General features: G+C 52.7%; 1 protein-coding gene across 10 annotated transcripts in view; it reads right to left on the reverse strand.

Annotated features, from left to right (window-relative positions):
* Positions 1-3544: 3544 nt before the first annotated feature.
* MYO9B (myosin IXB) overlaps positions 3545-17537 on the reverse strand; it is an 80724-nt gene continuing 66731 nt past the window's right edge. For 5 of the 10 annotated variants that reach the window (XM_080928826.1, XM_080928822.1, XM_080928825.1 and 2 more), the window contains 20 exons: positions 16852-17168; positions 15608-16441; positions 14721-14775; positions 13958-14079; positions 10951-11078; positions 10617-10792; positions 10083-10181; positions 9787-9960; positions 9368-9409; positions 9104-9215; positions 8623-8696; positions 8100-8292; positions 7894-8022; positions 7622-7727; positions 7362-7493; positions 5898-6021; positions 5467-5514; positions 5053-5190; positions 4764-4887; positions 3545-4658 (listed from right to left, as the gene is read on the reverse strand). In XM_080928826.1, the coding sequence (XP_080784952.1) occupies positions 4243-4658; positions 4764-4887; positions 5053-5190; positions 5467-5514; positions 5898-6021; positions 7362-7493; positions 7622-7727; positions 7894-8022; positions 8100-8292; positions 8623-8696; positions 9104-9215; positions 9368-9409; positions 9787-9960; positions 10083-10181; positions 10617-10792; positions 10951-11078; positions 13958-14079; positions 14721-14775; positions 15608-16441; positions 16852-17168 (3543 nt within the window). In that variant the 3' untranslated portion in view covers positions 3545-4242. Of the gene's footprint in view, positions 4659-4763; positions 4892-5052; positions 5191-5466; positions 5515-5897; positions 6022-7361; positions 7494-7621; positions 7728-7893; positions 8023-8099; positions 8293-8622; positions 8697-9103; positions 9216-9367; positions 9410-9786; positions 9961-10082; positions 10182-10616; positions 10793-10950; positions 11079-13957; positions 14080-14720; positions 14776-15607; positions 16442-16851; positions 17169-17537 lie in introns of those variants that run through there. The other 5 variants (XM_080928823.1, XM_080928824.1, XM_080928821.1 and 2 more) reach the window with 5 other exon arrangements.

Below are 17537 nucleotides of genomic sequence, written 5' to 3' on the forward strand. Positions count from 1 at the left end.
CTTTCAGTTCTGAGCACCATTTTACAAAAGATGCTAACCTGCCTGTGACTCCAGGGATCTGACACCTCTGACTTCTTCACACACATGTGTTCCTATGCACACACCAACACACAGAAACACAATTAAACATACACATTTTAACCTGGGTGGGGGTGAAGTTTTAATCCTAAGCACTCAGGAGACAGAGCAGTTGGATCTTTGAGTTGGAGGCCAGCTTGGTCTACAGAGAAAGTTCCAAGGCTACACAGAGAACCCTGTCTCTAAAGAACTTATTTAAACCTTAAGAAACAAGAGTGATACTGGATGCAGAACGCTGGCGTTATGGTGTCTGTGAGGGCTGTAGTGCTGGTTGTTGAGCCTTGATGCTTGTGTTTTTTAATCAAAATGAGCCCCACCGTAAGCCATAGGCAGTAGCCATATTGGAGGAAATACGCTGTGGGGTGGGGTGTGCTTTGAGGTCTCAAAAGTTTAACCTTGGCCTGCTGGCATACAGTCCTTTTCCTGCTGCCTGCCGACTTGGATGTGGAATCCTCAGCCTCCTTTGTCTGAGTGCCACCATACTTTCCCTCATGGCGATGCTGACTAAACTTCTATGAACCAAACCCTGTGAACTGTGAACCCCAGCAGCCACCCCCCCCCCCCCCGTGCCCTTCTGCTAGAGAGGGCACAGCCAGTCCAACCTTCATTTGCATAAAGGGCTGACTGGGTGGATCTCCTGGCAACCCCTCTCCCAGCTACCTTAGCCACTTCTGCCTCTCCCAGTGATTTGGTAGCACTGGGTCCCCTAAAAGGCTGAAAAAGCCAGACTTTGTGTATGGCAGAGTGTCACTATGCCACCTTTGAACTTACCACAGACCAGGCTGGCTTGAAACCTACAGTTGGGATGGCTTGCATCTGCCTCAAGTTTGGAAATTACCATATTTCTTTCTTATTTTGAAACTTGTAGCTTGCCCTTGCTTCTTTGAGGATTCTTTTTTCTTCTGCACCTCCTGTTCTGCCCCCTGCCATTCACCTCTCCCATCACTAGATAGAAGAGAAACAGGGATAAGGGGGGTAGAGCAAGTAGGAAAATCCCTGACTTGCTATGTAAGGGGTTGCTTGCCTCCTCCTCTTGCTCTTCCCTTCTTCCCTTTCTGTCCCTTCCCTTCCCATGTCCCTCTCTCCCTACTCTCTAAATGTTCATGGCCAGCCTCTAACCCTTTCTCCTCCCCTTCCTTTCTGGCTTTACTACCCCTTCAACTCTGCTTCGCATGCCCTGAATAAACTCTATTCTATACTATACCATCGGGCTGCTGGTCCCTCGGGGGGGGGGGGGAGGAGGACTGCCTCAGCATAGGCCTGCAGAGGCACCCTTTCCCCCCACACCATACCACACCTCCACCAAACATTATCTCCGGTCTCTTTATAAAAATAATATTACTCCTTGGCTGAACTGGCTCCTGGAATTTGCTGTGAAGTCTCCTTTAGGTTCCTGTGGTGGTTTGAACATACTTAGCCCAGGGGGTGGCACTATTAGAAGGTGTGGCCTGTTGGAGTAGGTGTGTCACTGTGGATGTGTGAGACCCTCATCCTAGCTACCTGGAAGCCAGTATCTGCTAGGAGCCCTCAGATGAAGATGTAGAACTCTCAGCTCTGTCTGCACCATGCCTGCCTGGAAGCTGCCATGCTCCTGCCTTGATGATAATGGACTGAACCTCAAACCTGTAAGCCAGTCCCAATTAAATGTCCTTTATAAGTTTTGCTTTGGCCATGGTGTCTGTTCATAGCAGTAAAACCTTAAGACAGTCCCCAAAGCTGTTTCCCAATGGTAAGAAATTATTTTGTATTATATCTTAGATCTGTACTCCTGAACCCAATAGCAGCCTTTGCTACACTGCATACACACCGGGGAAAGTCTAGGTGTTCTGTTTGAGATTCCGGAAAACCACTGCTCTTAGACCTGGTCCATCCATTCACTTTTCTGGCACAAAGTTCTGTTTCTCAGTTAACACACTCGGCATTTTGAGACCTTTAGCGGCTTGGTCAGTGTCTTTGCAAATGACTTATTTCCTACAATTGAAGTACCAGGCATTTTGATATGAGACCTCTAGCTATAGATTGACCTATAGCATTAGTATTGTACACGTTAGAAGCATTACTGACCCTTGTCCATCTGTCCATAGTGGCTGCCTATGCCTTGAATGGTCTCATTTTTTTTTTTTTTTTTACATTTTGTGTTTGCATTTTTAAATGCCAAGGTCTGATAAAGCTTTGTTCACAGCTGAGATTAATTTGTTGTAAACGAGGTGTCAGCAGTGTGTTCCACAGTCCTCATCAGGTTGACTGCGCTTGTGCCTGTGTACTGACGTACCTCCCTCCAGCCAGCAACTCGACTTTCAGCATATTGGGGTGGGGGATGGTGAATAACCCTGTCACAGGGTCATCTAAAACCGTCAGAGGAAGTTATTTACATTAAGATTCATTAAGAATAGGAACATTACACTTATGAAATAGCAATGACAATTGTACAGTTGGGGTCACATGAGAAGCTGTAATAGCTGCACTGGGAAGGTTGAGTCATCGCTCTAGAGTGAACAGCCTTCAAACCCGGAGCAGCAGGTGAGCTTCTGGACAGGGGGTACCTGTGCGGCAGTCCTGCCTCCACCTTCAGTGTTGGCACTAGGTAAGTGTGTGGTGTCTGTGTCCACGTGCACAGGCTGAAGGAAGGCGTCAGGTGCCCCTACTACTCTTTTATCGCAGTCCCTTGAGACAGGGCCTCCCCACTGAGCTAGAGCTGTATCAGCTTTTACAGGGGTGCTAATTTCAGGTTCAGGTTCTCCTATTTGTGTGGCAAATGTTCTCAGCCGTGTCCACAGGCCCTAGTGGGTATCTCATACAGTATTTTTTGGTACACCCATTAAAAAATATTTATGTACACAGGTGCTTTGCTTGCATGTACATTTGGATACCACCCTCGTGCCTGGTACCTGTGGAAGTCAGAAGAGTGTTTAATCCCTTGGAACTGGAGTTACAGATGGTTGTGAGGTTCCGTGTTGGTGCTGGAAACCACATCTTCTGCTAGGGGTTTAGTCATCAAGCCTTCCCTCTGTTCCCTGGGTACTTGTTTTATTTGAGACTGCTCCCCCTCCCAAAGATTTATTTATTTATCATAGAAGCACACTGCAGCTGTTTTCAGACACATCAGATGAGGGCATGGAATCCCATTAGAGATGGTTGTGAGCCACCATGTGGTTACTGGGAACTGAACTCAGGACCTCTGGGAAAGCAGCCAGTGCTCTTAACCACGGAGCCATCTCTCCAGCCCAGCCCTTTTCTTTCTCTCGTCATGCAGAGCCTAGCCAGAAGCTTCTGCTTCAGCTCCCAGGTGCATCTTGGGCTAATGGCAGCTCTCGCTCCATCCCGACTCCATGGGAGACAACTCAGGCAGTGCTGGCTGGGGCCTCATGCAGGCCCTTCTTCAGACGGACCCCCAACCCCAATGCAGCCCCGGCAGCAAGAGCACACTAACACTTCTCAGGCACTTTATTTCACAACTCCTGTGGGCTTCCTTGTGTCCAGGACTGGGTAGAGCTTGAAAAGAGATCCAGCCTCAGAAGAGCCCAGGCCGTGGGGTTGCAGAGGATATTCAGGACATGCACTGCTGTCCCTAAAGGTCCCAAGTCCCTGGCTCTTTGAATCCCATGGGCACAGTAGGCAGAGCTCTGCCTTCCCTGGGATGCAGGGACTTTCCATTCCTGTCCTGCCTTCAGCTGAGACCCTGTGGAAAGCTCCAACAATCTCTGGAAGGTTCTCTGGCCAGATGGCTGCTGCTGGGAGGCATTCGAGATGGTAAGAGGCGTCCTGGGAGTCATGATGTGCAGCTGCAGAGCGCAGCTGGGTGTGGCCCACATGTCCACTTTGCAGGCTTGCCCTGCCCATGTCCAGGTTACAAAGGTGGACAGTTAATAGAAAAGCTCAGACAGACATACAAAAAGTTTGGTCCTACATTAAGGCTGTTATGAACTTAAAAGTTATGTAAACCACAGAGAAACAGTTACTGAAAGTACAGAGGGGCCACTGCTGTGCAGGCTGGGGCTCTGATGGCTCCTGGCCAGCAGCACCAGCTTCCACAACACACAGAACCAGCCAGGGCATCCCTCTGGGAGCTTTCATTCTAGATCCTTCTCAGAGAGTGAAGGCCGGCTCCACAGCTGGGATGACAGTTCGGGAATTTTAGGACATACAGATTGCCAGTCATGGTCCTCAGCCATTGGCCTGGCTGGAGCTGGGGGGCAGGCAGTAGGTAGGGGGGTCCGAATACCTGCGTTTGGCCTCAGAAAGTATGGCGTCGTGGTCCAGGGGTACCAATGTACCCTGTGATGGCAGGTCAGCCCCGGGGGCGATGTATACGGAATGTACCTGGTCCTGTCGGCGGGCGGGTGGCTCTCGGCGCTTCACTGGAACAACGGTCTCCTGGAGAGCAGGTGCCCAGCTCGTCAAGTGCAAGGGCAGGCCCGGAGGGAGCTTGATGTTGGCCATGGGCATGATGGGGGTCCTCCGGGGTGTCTTCACTCTGACCGTGACGAAGGATGTCGGCCTTCCTCGTGGAGGGGCGGCGGCCGCGGGGAGGGGGCTCGGGGTGGGCGAAATGGGGCAGGGGAGAGCAGGTGCGGGGGGCCCTTGGAGAGACAGACTCGGGGTTACTGCAGCGGGGGCACTGGGTGGACTCCTGCCCTGGGCCTGCCACAGTGGGGAGGGTTGTTGGACACCACCTTCACACTGACCTTCCACGCCTCCCCGCACGCCCCTCTCCTCCAGCAGGCTCTCAGTGCTGGCCGACGTCTCTGAGTCAAGGTTCTCCTCGTCAGAGCCCCGCGGGTCCAGCTCCGGCAGTCGATATGTGATGTCCTCCCTGAGGGTGGGGGCACCATATTCGAGGCTATCCCCTCCAGGAGACGACCCCCAAAGAAAGTGGTTCTGCTCCTCTGGGCCCCTCCCTCATGCCAAGCAAAAACAATCAGTGACTCAGGGCTGCTCCTGCCTGGACAGGAGAGGGAATGGGGCGCATGACACTTGCTTCTCTTCCTTGATGGACTGGATCCGCTCCATAAGAATCTCCTTCTCCCGGTCCTCATCGCCACCTGCCGCCTCCTCGGGGAGAGCCCCCAGCTCCTCCAGGTCTTGGGCCACTGGGGTCCTGGGGCTTTTTGTCTGGAAAAAAACAAACAAAAAAGTCAGGTGTGATCCAGCACCAGAGGGTGGAGCTCAGGGTGTAGGTGGGGTCTAGTGCTTGGGCGGAGGGAGGAGCCAACAGCTCTAGGTTAGTGAGTTAGACCTCCACACACAGTGCTCAGTGTACCACAGGAGTCTAGAGGGGACCAAGAACCAGCATGCACTTCCAGATGTTAGGACGTGTTCTATGCTATGCCAGATCTACCCAGCGTGCACCTGGAAACATGCAGCTTGGCCCATGCAATACGTACATACCCGGACCCCCTCATAGGGAGATGAAAACCCCAGTTTGAAAGGCCACGGCTGGGGAAGAGATAACACAGGTGAGTAGGTGTGCTGAGCCTGCCTAATAGGCATAAGCAGGACCAGACCAGCAGCTGGCAGCATGCTGCAGACCCACGGCTCCCACGGAAGCCCAGGACCTGCCCCTTCCAGAGCACCAGTGTGGTGGGCCCTTCTGCAGTGGGAGCTCCCTGTGTGTTATGAAGGGATCCAGGCCAGGCTCACGTCCCCTCAAAGGGGCCACCTGTGTCTGGCTGAGTGGAGATAGCCTTTTGTCCTGCCTGTACCACAAGGCCCCTGACCACACTGCCCACTTCCCAGTTAGTGGTGGGCGCACCATCTCAGGAGGCCACACCCCAGGGCCTAACCCAGCTGCAGAAGGCCCAGCCAAGGCCAGCACTCACAGCATTCTGCCTCAACAGGGAGAGCCTGCGGAACGCAATGCTCTCGGCTGCCTCCAGGTGGTTGATCTCCTCCATCTTCATCTTGTACTTCCTCATCTGCTCTTTGATGAGCATCTCCACACACCTGTGAAGAGATGTGGTCCATTAATGTCCAGTGGCTGGAAAGGAGGTCACAGAGAGCCACTATGGCCTGGGCCCGCACCACTACCCCGAGACACTGTGTGAGCCCAGGACGCTCACTTTGCTTTTCTGAACCCAAGAATCCTGTCCCTTGTCTTGGATAGCACTGAGATAGGAGTAAAAGGACAGTACAGGCTGGAGAACAGAACCATATCACCAGCAGGGTGGGACTTTAGAAAGGACCAAGTATAGAAAGGCTGGGTGGGCAGCTTGCCCTAGTCAGGTGCCCTGTGCTCTCTAGTACAAGCGTTGGCTTCTACAGAGCCTACTCAATAGTCAGTACCAGAGGGACTCAGCTCAAACCCAGTCCCAGTGTGGAGAAAAGTGAGCCTTCAGGCTGAGGACAGAGGAAGTCAGTCTGTCCCACCTCCCCTGGCTTTGGGCTCCTTTCTCGATCTTCTTTGGTGGCCAGGAGTGTGGCTGGGGGCCATGGTGAGCTTCTCACCCTTAAGCTAAGAAAGCTGCTGAGGGTGACAGGTCAAAAAAGGTCCTCTCCTTGCAGGGGTGAGGTGTATGGACCCAGAGTTCTCTCCAATGCTTCTTCTCAAGGGACCCAGAACAAGGTCTTCCCTGAACACAGAGACATGAGGCTGTGCTCTCCCCATGTGGAATACTGCCTGCATGCTATCTGCATTGTAGTGGCTTCTGGAACCCCAATTCCATCCCTTCAGATCCACCTTTTGTTAAATACTAGGTTTAGTTAAAACGGCGTTTACTACAGCACTTGCTGAGTTGGCTTGACAGCCATGACCATGCCTGCTGGGGAACCCTGTGTGTGTATGTGAGTATGTGTGAGTATGTGTAAGTGTGTGAGTGTGTGTGTATATGTGTATGTCTGAGTGTGAGTATGTGTGTGTGAGTGTGTATGTGTGTGTGAGTGAGTATGTGTGTGAGTGTGTGTATGTGTGTGAGTGTGTGTATGTGTGTGAGTGTGAGTGTGTGAGTGTGTGTATATGTGTGTGTGAATATGTATGTGTGTGAGTGTGTGTGTTTATGTGTATGTCTGAGTGTGTGTATGTGTGTGTGAGTGTGAGTATGTGTGTGTGAGTGTGTGTATGCGTTGGGGAGGTGAAGGAAGGCTGCTGAAGAAACCTAAGGGGTCACCAGAAAGATGGCTCAGAGGGTAAAGGCACCAAGCCTGATGACCTGAATTTAATCCCTACACGGAAGAAAAGTTGTCCTCTGACCCCTACATGTGGTATATGTGCAGTCCCCATAAAATAATAATCAAAAAAGAAACTTGAGCATGCTGAATTCCTATGGGTCTGGGGCCAGATGACTCACGTGGTAATCTTCAGTACGTCCTTCATGCTGGTCAGGGGGTCGGAGTTGTCAGGGCAGCGAAGCAGGCAGGGTGCGAAGACGATGGCCAGAGCTCCCGGAGACATGCGGTTCACATCCTCAAGCAGGGACACTCTGTAGAGTCAACAGTTAGGTGGCACCCCTCCCACCTATGCCAGGTTCACGTCTTGGTACTAGTGGCCAGAACATGCAACCAGGTCATGGGCACAGCCCTCTCAGCTCCTGGGGTCAGGGGTACTTGCTTGACAAGGTGAAAGATGAGTCGTTCCAGGGAGGTGTGGTTGGCTTCAGGCAGGTGGTCCAGGACCGCATAGATGGCAGCCAGCTGCTCCTGCTTCTCCGGAAGCTCTGGGGAAGCCAGGGTTATCAGTCCTGGGTGGCACTAGCCATGCCCAGTCCTTCTTCCCTAGGCATCTAGGGTCTAGGTACAGATGGGAAACAAACCCAACCCAAAATGCAGGTCCCAGCTAGAGCAGGCTATGCTCCAGCCCCCATCCCTTCCTCCATGGCTCACCAACAGCCCTGAGGAAGTCTCCATACTGGGCAAAAGTCATGAGTGGCTCAGGCAGCTCCCGTAGCCATTGCTTCAGGACCCCGGTGATAGCGTGGATGGGGAAGTCTTCCAGCTTAACTGCAGCAGGGTCTGCAGGGCAGGGACATGTGAGTAGTGTGTGGGTATTATCACTGGGGCTGCACTAGACACCTGCTCCCAGTGCCCACCTGTCTGCAGCGCCTGGCGTAATTCCCGTATCCGGTTGGCAGCGCCTGACTTGCGGTAAAGGCCCTCGGTATACAGGCCATGCATCTCTACGTGTTCCAGAAGCTTCTCCAGCACAATGGGCACGGAGGCCTTGTCACTGGTCAGGCTGTCTACACACACACCGAAGTGGCCTGGTTCGGCACCCAGCTCACTCTACAGTGTGGGATGGGCAGAGAGTCAGGCCTGGGTGCCACTTCCCCAGTGTCCTCCATCTGTCCCTGCCTATTCTGTCCTGCTCCATAGGCTGGATGTCCCTTCTTGGGGAGAAGGCCCCACAGCCCCCTGTATTCTTATTGCTGCTGTGCCATAAACATGAGACCCTAATACCTTCATGGACAGTTGAGGTTAGGAGCCTGGCTGGGAGCCTCAGTACTAGGAATGGACATTGTCCTGCAGTGGAACTAGAGAACACAGTCCTTCCTGCCACTTCCCAGGAGCCCAGGCGATAATGTTCTAGACTGTCCCAGGTTTAGGTATGCTCACCTTCCTCCTTCCAGTGTAGGAGCAATAGCTCTGAATCTTGTGCACGCATTTCTTGTGGCAGGTCATCTTGCACACTAAGGGGTCAGAGTCGAGGTCACAGAGGGTGCATGCAGAGGACCCCAGGTTCCTAGGAACACCCACTCACCCACTGTCTGGAGACCCTGAATGCATTTTAAACTGCATGGGCCACACCTCTGCCCTTACTCCTGTGAGAAGACGGGTGGGTGGTGGCTGGTCAAAATGAGAAACCCGGGTTTGGTTTCACAGGAGGTGCCCTTGGGAAGTCCACGCCTGATGCTAGAAGCTGTGTGAGTAGCACACATAGTACAGGGGCAGGGTCCCCACCACTGCCCCCATCACCTGCCTTTGTGTTTGTGTGTGCAAGTGTATCTGATGAGAGAAACCTTCTGAAGGGTGAGCAGAAAACATGGGCAGTGGCAAGGGTAGGGCACCCATGTGACCAGGACAGGGTAAGGCTCACCACTGCACAGCAGGGCCTTGTCCATGAGCCAGATGTAGGACAGACACTGCTCACACGACTGTGGGATGTTCACCTGGTAGCTGGCAAACACGTGTCCATTGTGTTCCTGGACCTGGGGTGGAAGGGCTAGACTGAGGGGGCATTTCCCCACTCCCCACTATGCTGTCTCAACAGCAGCTCCTTCCCATGGATCCAAGACACTGGATTAGGACACACACACACACACACACACACACACACACACACACACACGAGACTACTCACAGCACGGTCCTGTTTCCGCTTCTTCTTCTGGGTTTTGCTCTGCTGAGAGACAGAGATTAAGTCAGTGGGGGGATAACTGGTCAGCCTGACTGTCCCCTAGGAATATCCCTGTCCTCACAAAGGAGGTGGGAAGCTTGGGAGCATCATGACCTTCCACACCTGGAGTGGCATAAGGCACTCTAACATCCACAGATGGCTCAAGAGAGTAGCTGTGGTGTGTGTGTCTGTCTGTCTGACCAGGAAGACGGTGGTGCCATAGCCAGTGGGGCTAGAGAATGAAGATGTCAGCGCGTGCAGATCAAGGACAGAGAGGGTGTGTGACTAAATGGGAAGAGCTGGGCCAGGAAACATGGGGGAGACACAGAGAGTTGTTGCCAGGGAGGATCTGGAGGCAGGGGGATGGGGGTGAAGCTTCCTACCTTGGCCGGCTCAAAGTCGGTCTTGTTGTAGCTGCGGGTAAACTCATCCAGCAGTGACTGGAAGACATTGAGGACCAGGTTGGTGTCCTTCTCCCCACGCTCGGCAGCCAGGTTACTAACAACGATCTGGTAGTTCTCCATCAGGTCCTTATAGCCTACATGGATCTTCCCATTCTGTAGAAACATGACAAGGTGTCCCCATGACCTAACAAGAGGCTGGCTGGTGAAGAACATGGCTGGGCTGTGAGGAGCGGGGCTGGGGAAGGCATGGGCAGCTGGGATGGGGTCACACGCACAGGCACAGAATACATGGTCTTGATGTTGCTCCTGAAGCGCTCAGTGGCCTCAATGAACAAGCTTTCGATGGGTGTCTTCTGTGAGCGAAGGTCATTCACCTGAAGGGAGATATTCATTTATTATGTATACATCATACACCTTTCTGCCTCCATGTATGCCTGCAGGCCACAAGAGGGCACCAGAATTCAATCCAGATGTCTGTGAGCCACCATGTGGTTGCTGGGAATTGAACTCAGGACCTCTGGAAGAGCAGTCGGTGCTCTTAACCACTGAGCCATCTCCCCAGCCCAAGGGCTGGTCACTCTTAATGCCAGCCATGAGATCTAGGGCATTTAGAAACCTCGAAACAGCACAGATCAGCCAGGTGGCTGGTCCACAGGTTATGGTCACAGGTCTTGGGCCCTGCACGGCTGGTTCTGTTATTGTTAAATACCCTGATGCTGGGGCCGAGCCCAGGCTTTAGGATGAGCAGCCACTGAACTGCACTGTCTCTAGCCTGGGTATGGCTAGTGACTGCTATCCCAGCGGTTTACCTTGTTGAGTAGGAACTCGTCCAGGAACTTGAGCTCATTGGCATTCGTGATCTTACGGAACACTGACTCTCGCCACTTCTCAGACACAGTGATCTGGCCAACCTTGCGATTTCGGTTCTTCTTCCCTTTTAGGGGCTTCTCACCTGTGGTGTGGCGGTGCTCCTGGCTAGAAGGTACTGCAGGAACATGGGGGCAGTTGGAGGCAAGGTCAGAAATGGGCACCGGAGGCATACCCAGGTCCACAGGCATGCTCCCAAAGCCAGGTCCTGCTACTTGGACCTGACAGCTGTGGGTATAGCCAGGCAACTGCTCCTGGAGATTAAAGAGAACCAACCATCTAGAGTCTTCCTGGTCGGGGCATCCTGTGCAGCCTGCCCTCCACTGCCCTCTGTCTCTTCCACACCCTCCAGACTGGACTTCTTATCCTTGGCTTTGTGCAGGAAGAGCCGCTTAAATGCAGATCTGCAGGAAAAACAAGTGTTTCTTTTTAACTTTGATTTATTGATGTGTATGCATGTGTCTGTGGGGGTCTGCTATGTGAATATAGCACCTTTGGAGGCCCAAGGAGGGTGTAGGACCCCTTTGGAATTAAGTGAGAAAAGACTGAGTCAGCAGCTGTGGGTGCTACAAACTGAACATTTGTCCTTTGGAAAGAGAGTAAGTGTTCTTAACCACCAAGTCATCTCTCTAGTCCCCCCCCCCTCTCTCTTGACCAGGCTGGCCTGGCATGCAGAGACCCTCCAGGTGTCTCCACACCCAGCTGTACCATTCTGCTTTGCAGACAGGGCATCCTTGCATCCTTAGCAGGTGGGCTGTGTGTGAGTAACGCATCACACTTTGGCTCTGCGTGGGGTTCAAGGCATGAGGAACAGGTGAGTAGGAGACAGCCTCTGCTTAGGAAGTCACAGTCTCAGTGCTGATTTGGAACAAAAATGGAGGCCAGGCATGGGGCACCACGGAACTAGAAGTCATTCTCAGCTCCCAGGCGCAAAGCTCAAAGCCAGCCTGGGCTGCATGTCACCTGTGTTACAGGGGAAAGGGAGGGCTGGACACATTGTCATGTGATGGCTCATACCCACAATCCAGCCCTTGGGAGGCTGAGGCAGGAGGCTTGCCACACATTTGAGAAATGCCTGGATTATGGAGTAACAATGGTTTCAAAACAAAAAGCCCTGGTAGGTTCTTCTGTTACTGTGCACCAGCTGCTCTTTTCACAGTGACTGAACTTCTTAAAAACACAAAAAGCCATGAGGTGGTGTCACACATCTTTGATCCCAGCACTCAGGAGGCAGAGGCAGGTGGTTTACAGAGTTCCAGGACAGTAAGGGCTACACAGAGAAACCCTGTCTTGAAAAACCAAAACCAAATAAACAAAAATTCAGAAACAGAAAAAGCAAAAGAAACGGAAAGCTGAAGAGGGTCACCTCCCAAAGACAGGGGTTCACTGTGGGGCCCTGGGTCATAGCAGAGGGATGCTGTCTGCCTGGGCTGAGGAGGGCCTAGAGCAGGACTCAGCCTGCCCTAGTTCACACAGACAATATGAGGGCACTGGTATTTGCCACCAAGCCTGACGACCTGTCTCCAGCAGTTGTCCTGTGACCTCCACACACATGCCATGCTACATGGATGCACACTTGTGCACATACACACCCACATAGACACACCCAGACACACACCCACACAGACACACACACATAGACACCTCCCCAACACACGCTGAAAACTGTAAAAAAATTTTAAAAAATGAAATGAGTTCTTGCTTCCTGAAGGCTCTCATGGGTACTAAATCAGAACAAAGTGAGAAAAATGATGACAGATTAACAACAGTGGCTGCTGGGCAGGTACTGTAGGGGCAAATGGCTGCCATCTTGGGCTCTTAGCTCAGACTCTGACCAGTAGCTTGTGTAGGAAAGAAAGGCCTTTTCATTTGTAAACATCTGAACAGAAGATGAGATCAAACGTAACCAAGTCACACAAATGTGATGTAAGTGTCCTTACAAGATAACAGAGGGTCCTGGGGTGTGGCTCAGGGGCAGAGGACCTGCTAGCATGCATGCAGCCCAGGCTCCTTCATGAGAACTATAAACGACCTAAAGCAATCTCAAAGAAGCCATTGGGTTTGAGTCAGAACCATGAAGATGGAGGCAGGATCAGTTACTTGTCTACAAGGCACGGGTGCTTGGTGTCCCCAGAGCCCGGCCAGGAGAAACCGTCTGGGACCCTAGGAGGAGCAGTTAAGCAAGGCAGCCTGAGCGCAAGATCTGAGGACCCACAACAGGTTCCCAGAGGTGGGGCGAGGGGCAGGAGGAGCTTTAAGTTTTTGTGTTTTGGTTTTTGAGATAGCTTATATAGTCCAGAACACCTTAGCCTCCTCAGCCGGGATTACATGTGTGTCTAACCGAGCCCAGACAGCAAAGAGATGATTTTGACTTCAGTGAAAAAAAAAAGGAGGGCTGTGGTTGTGGTGCATGCCTTTAATCCCAGCACTCAGGAGGCAAAAGCAGGATCTGAGTTCAAGGCCAGCCTGGTCTATACTGTAAATTCCAGGACAGCCAAGACTACATAAACCCTGTCTCCAACAAACAACAAACAAATAGACAGAGGTAGGGAGGCAGACAAAGGTGACTGGTAAAATGCCTCAAATGCTTGCTGTAGAAGAGCGGACTGGAGTTTGGATCAGTAGCACTCATGTAAAAGCTGGGCTCAGGGGCACACACATGTAATCCTGCTGCTGGGGGTTGGAAAACGTGGGTTGATTTCCTGGGCAGTCAGCTTAGTTCAATCAGTGACCTCAGGTTCAGTGAGAGATAGGGAGTATGCTGGTTTGAATGAGAATGGTCCCACAGGTTTCTATGTTACCAGGGTGTGGAACCGTTTGGGAAGGATTAGGAGGTATGATACTGTTGGAAAAGTTGTCAGATAGTGGGCCCAGGCCAGTTACAGAGAAATCCTATCTGGAAAAACAAAACAAACAAAAACAAAAACCAGGCTAGCCAGACTGTATCTCTGCCACCTAACTCTTAGAAATCATAAGCAAGACCTCAAACATTTTCTTTTATCAGAGTTGCCATGGTCATGGTGTTTCCTTACAGGAAATACTAGATGGATGCCCTCTGTCCATCTGTGAAGTCAGAGCAGAAGACCTGGCCTGACTGTGGCCAGCTGGGTGCTCGAGGTGGTCCTGAGCTGGGCTAAGAGGGAAGGGTTAGTGGGTAGGTGTTCAGCAAGGCTGTTTGGAACTGTGCCTCAAACAACTAGTGGGCCCCATGTGCCTCATTGCTGCAGCCAGTTTAGCAGAAGTGAGGTGGGGCCCTAAGCATCTCTAGTGGGGGTTGACTTACTTAGAGTCACCCTGGGAGCCTGGAGACAGGCCTGCATCGGGACCAGCGGATGGATCTCCTGACTTCTTCTTATGGATGGCCGGCTTCTTGCTGCTCAGATCCCCGTCGATTTCAGCTGAAGTCTGCGAGGGACAGGTATAGGAAGGGCAGGGTGAGAGAGTCACAGCTGGGACCCAGACATGGATCAAACCTCCCCATCTTCCCCCACCAACTCCACTATGAGTTTTCTATCTTTAATGATTCTATTTTATATCTTGATTTTCTGAGACAGGGTTTCTCTGTATAGCCCTGGCTGTTCTGGAACTCACTCTGTAGACCAGGCTGACCTCAGACTCAAATCTACCCGCCTCTGCCTCCTGAGTGCTGGGATTAAAGGTGTGTGTCACTACTGCCTGGCAAAGACTTTATTTTTAAATTACGGGTATGTGTAGGTGCTAATGGAGGTCATAGGGAGATCCCCTGGAGATTGTGAGCCACTTGACATGGGGGCTGGGAGCACAACTTGTGTCACCTGCAGGAGCGGCAAGTGTTCTTAACCACTCAGCCATCCCACCAGCCTCCCATTTTACCTTTACAGAAAGGCTGTCAGGCTGCTATGAAGCACGCCATGTGGGCTTGTATGTGTAACCCTCCTGCTCTGCCTCCCAAGTGTCAAATAGGTGTATACTGTCCAGTTCTCTCAGCATGTGTGTGTATTCACATGTGTAGACATGTGTGTGCATGTATGTGTGTGTATGTGTATGGGGTACAGCTTTACTTGTACCTTGATCGGGGACAGCTTGGAGACGTCACTGGTGGAGAAGGAGATGCGCCTTTCCCTGTGAGACCGCAGACCACAGTGTTACTAACACGTGCCATGCAGAGGTTTCCAGATCCAGGGCAGTGACTCTCATCCAGCAAACACTCACGGAGAGGTAAGAGAGCTATGCACTGCTCCATCCATCTATCCCTTCTTCCATCCACCCTCCCACCCATATGCCTGCTCATCAATCCACCCAGGGACCTGTCTTTCCATCCACCTCATCTTTCTCTCCGCCCATCATTCTATAAACTACTCACCTGTCAATCACCTGTCAGATCCATCACTCATCAGCCCTCTACCCTGTAAACTACTGACCTGTGAGGCTACTAGCATGTGATGGGAGGAGCCAGTGAGAACGTTCAACATCCTGATACAGGGCGTCCCCACAGATAACTCCTGGCCTCAGTCTGTCTGTACCACAGCCAAGAGGCTCTGACTCCATACCCCATCCTTCAGTCCAGCACAGGCTCAGGCTAGAGATGTGGTACCGAATATCAGCTCCCACAGGTTCAGTCAGTGCGCCTTTTCTATAGGCCATGGGGAAAATTCTGAGTGAGCCCCAAACATGGGCTCATAGGGCCCTGGCTTCCACAGTCAGCCTCTTACAGGCCGCCAGGCAGGTGCACTATGTTTGCAGGGCTGGGATGGTCAGGGCTTAAAGCAGACTCAGCAAGCTCTTTGTCAAACCTTACTTCGGCCGACCCAAGATCCTTCTGCCCTTGGCTCGTCCTACTCTGCAGGACGAGCCAGTATCTGGCAACCTTAGTCACACCTGTCTATGGCCCTGGGGCCCTGAGCTGGTGTTGCCTACCCTGGTGCCCCCAACCCTGCATACTGGATAGACTTACTCTGTGGGGGTCAGTGCTGCCCCTGCAGCCCGGTGCTTCTCACTCAGGTCCAGGGATTGGCTCAGCATGGCACTGGCGAGCTTCTTGCCCCGCCATATCTCCACAGCAGTGGCCAGCCGCTCTGTGTCTGGGTGCTGGTATCGCTGGATCTGGGTAGGGCCACTGGGGCTCTCAGGCTTGTCCTGAGCCCTAGTGCTATTGTCACTCTTGTCCTTTTCCTTGGGGGATTCCAGGGAGCTGCTGGGGAGCACTGGGCTAAGCCTACTGTCCAGGGCCAGGCTGGTGGGCCTCTGCACGGGACTGGGACTCCCAGGTGGGTCTCCCACAACCTGCACCTGCTTTGGACAAGAGGTGGCTGTGGTCTCAGTCCATGCCTCAAGCCCATCTTCTTTGGGTCCCTTTCCGTCCTCAGGGAAGCTCTCCCCTGTTTCCAGGCTTGCCCTTCTGGAAGGTTCTTGGAGGCTGCTGCTCTCCTCCCTGCAGGATTGGATGTGCTTATTCTGTCGTTCAACATGCTCCAACCCTCGCTGCCGCCGTGACTCCCGCTTCTCCCGGCTACTAGGGACTTTCTCATGACTTTCAGCTGTCACTGTTTTTTGGGCTGGGGTCTCCATCTCTGGGCTAGGTGTCTCCTTCTTAGGTGATGTGCCGTCTGGGGACCTGCTGTTTATCCAGGTTTCAGCCTCCACACCCAGGCTGTCCAGGTCCTCCACAGGGTTCTCGGACAGCTGCTCCCCAGCAGCCACAGGGCTGGGCTCGCCCTCTGACATCTCTGCTCCTGCAGCCACCCTGACCTGCTCTGCCTTTTGCTTCTCTGACATCATCTGGCTGAAGCTGGTGGGGAAAAAGACATGACACTGTGTCAGGTGTGAACACCCGAGTGACCTCTGACCTCTAAGACCTGCAAAGACCCAGCCAGTGTCTACCTGGGTAGTGGTACTCCCCCAGCTTGCAAGGGTGAATGAATGCTCAGGATGGATCAGAGGACAGGAGAGGTACTCTGAGGTGGTTATAGCTGGCCCTCCACCAGGCCTAATCACCTATTCTGGGTGGTAGGTGGGGGAAACCACCTTTCCCTTCTTGTGCCTACGATGCCTGTTTGTGGCCAGGCCCTCCCCACCTCCCTACACCCTGACTAAAGTCTTCAGTTCTGCTGGCTGGGTACTAGGTACTGAGCAGCTTTTAAATGAGTGACCCTCTGGGCTTCTAGAATGTTCCAGGGTGAAAAGCCTTGCTTCCCTCACCTCCTGCGCTGCAGGTGGCCACGGCAGAGGCTCTGCAGGCGGATGATGCTATGCCTCTGGTGGTGGTAGGCCTGTCTCTGCAGGTAGCCCCTCCAGGCAGCCTGCAGGTACACAGCTGCCTGCGTCCTCTCCAGTGCACGGCGCACACGGTAAGACCGCCAGCAGGCCTGGATGGTCAAGGCAGCATGCTTCATCTGCATGAAGTGCCTTCGTTCCAGCACCATACGGAACCAACTCTGCAGCAGCAGGATTCTGCGCAGGACCTCACTATGCAGCCTCTCTTGCAGGGCCTGCCGTTCTGTCTCCTTCAGGAAGACCTGTGGGCAAGGACAGGGAGAGGTAGTGTGCCTGCCCGTGGAGCTTCACAGAGCCTGTGCAGGAGGGGCCACGCAACCATCCCCTCCTGTGGTCAGGAGCTACAGCTGTGGCTTCAGTGACCTGATATGTTGCTTTTGCCAAATAGGTTCCTATGTAGCCCAGGCTAGCCACAAACTTACTATGGAGCTAAGGGTGGCCTTGCACCCCTCATCTTCCTGACTGCTTAGGTGTGTGTGCTCACCAGCAAGAATAGTTATTATTTAATATATGGAAGTAGAATCCATGTGTATAGACAGCATTCACCATGTGTGCAAAGGCCAGAGGCTAACACCAGGTGGCTTCTGTACCGTATGTTTTGAGATAGGATC

The sequence above is a fragment of the Micromys minutus genome (genome assembly GCF_963924665.1).
Source record: "Micromys minutus genome assembly, chromosome: 14".
In the NCBI taxonomy this organism is placed as follows: domain Eukaryota; kingdom Metazoa; phylum Chordata; class Mammalia; order Rodentia; family Muridae; genus Micromys; species Micromys minutus.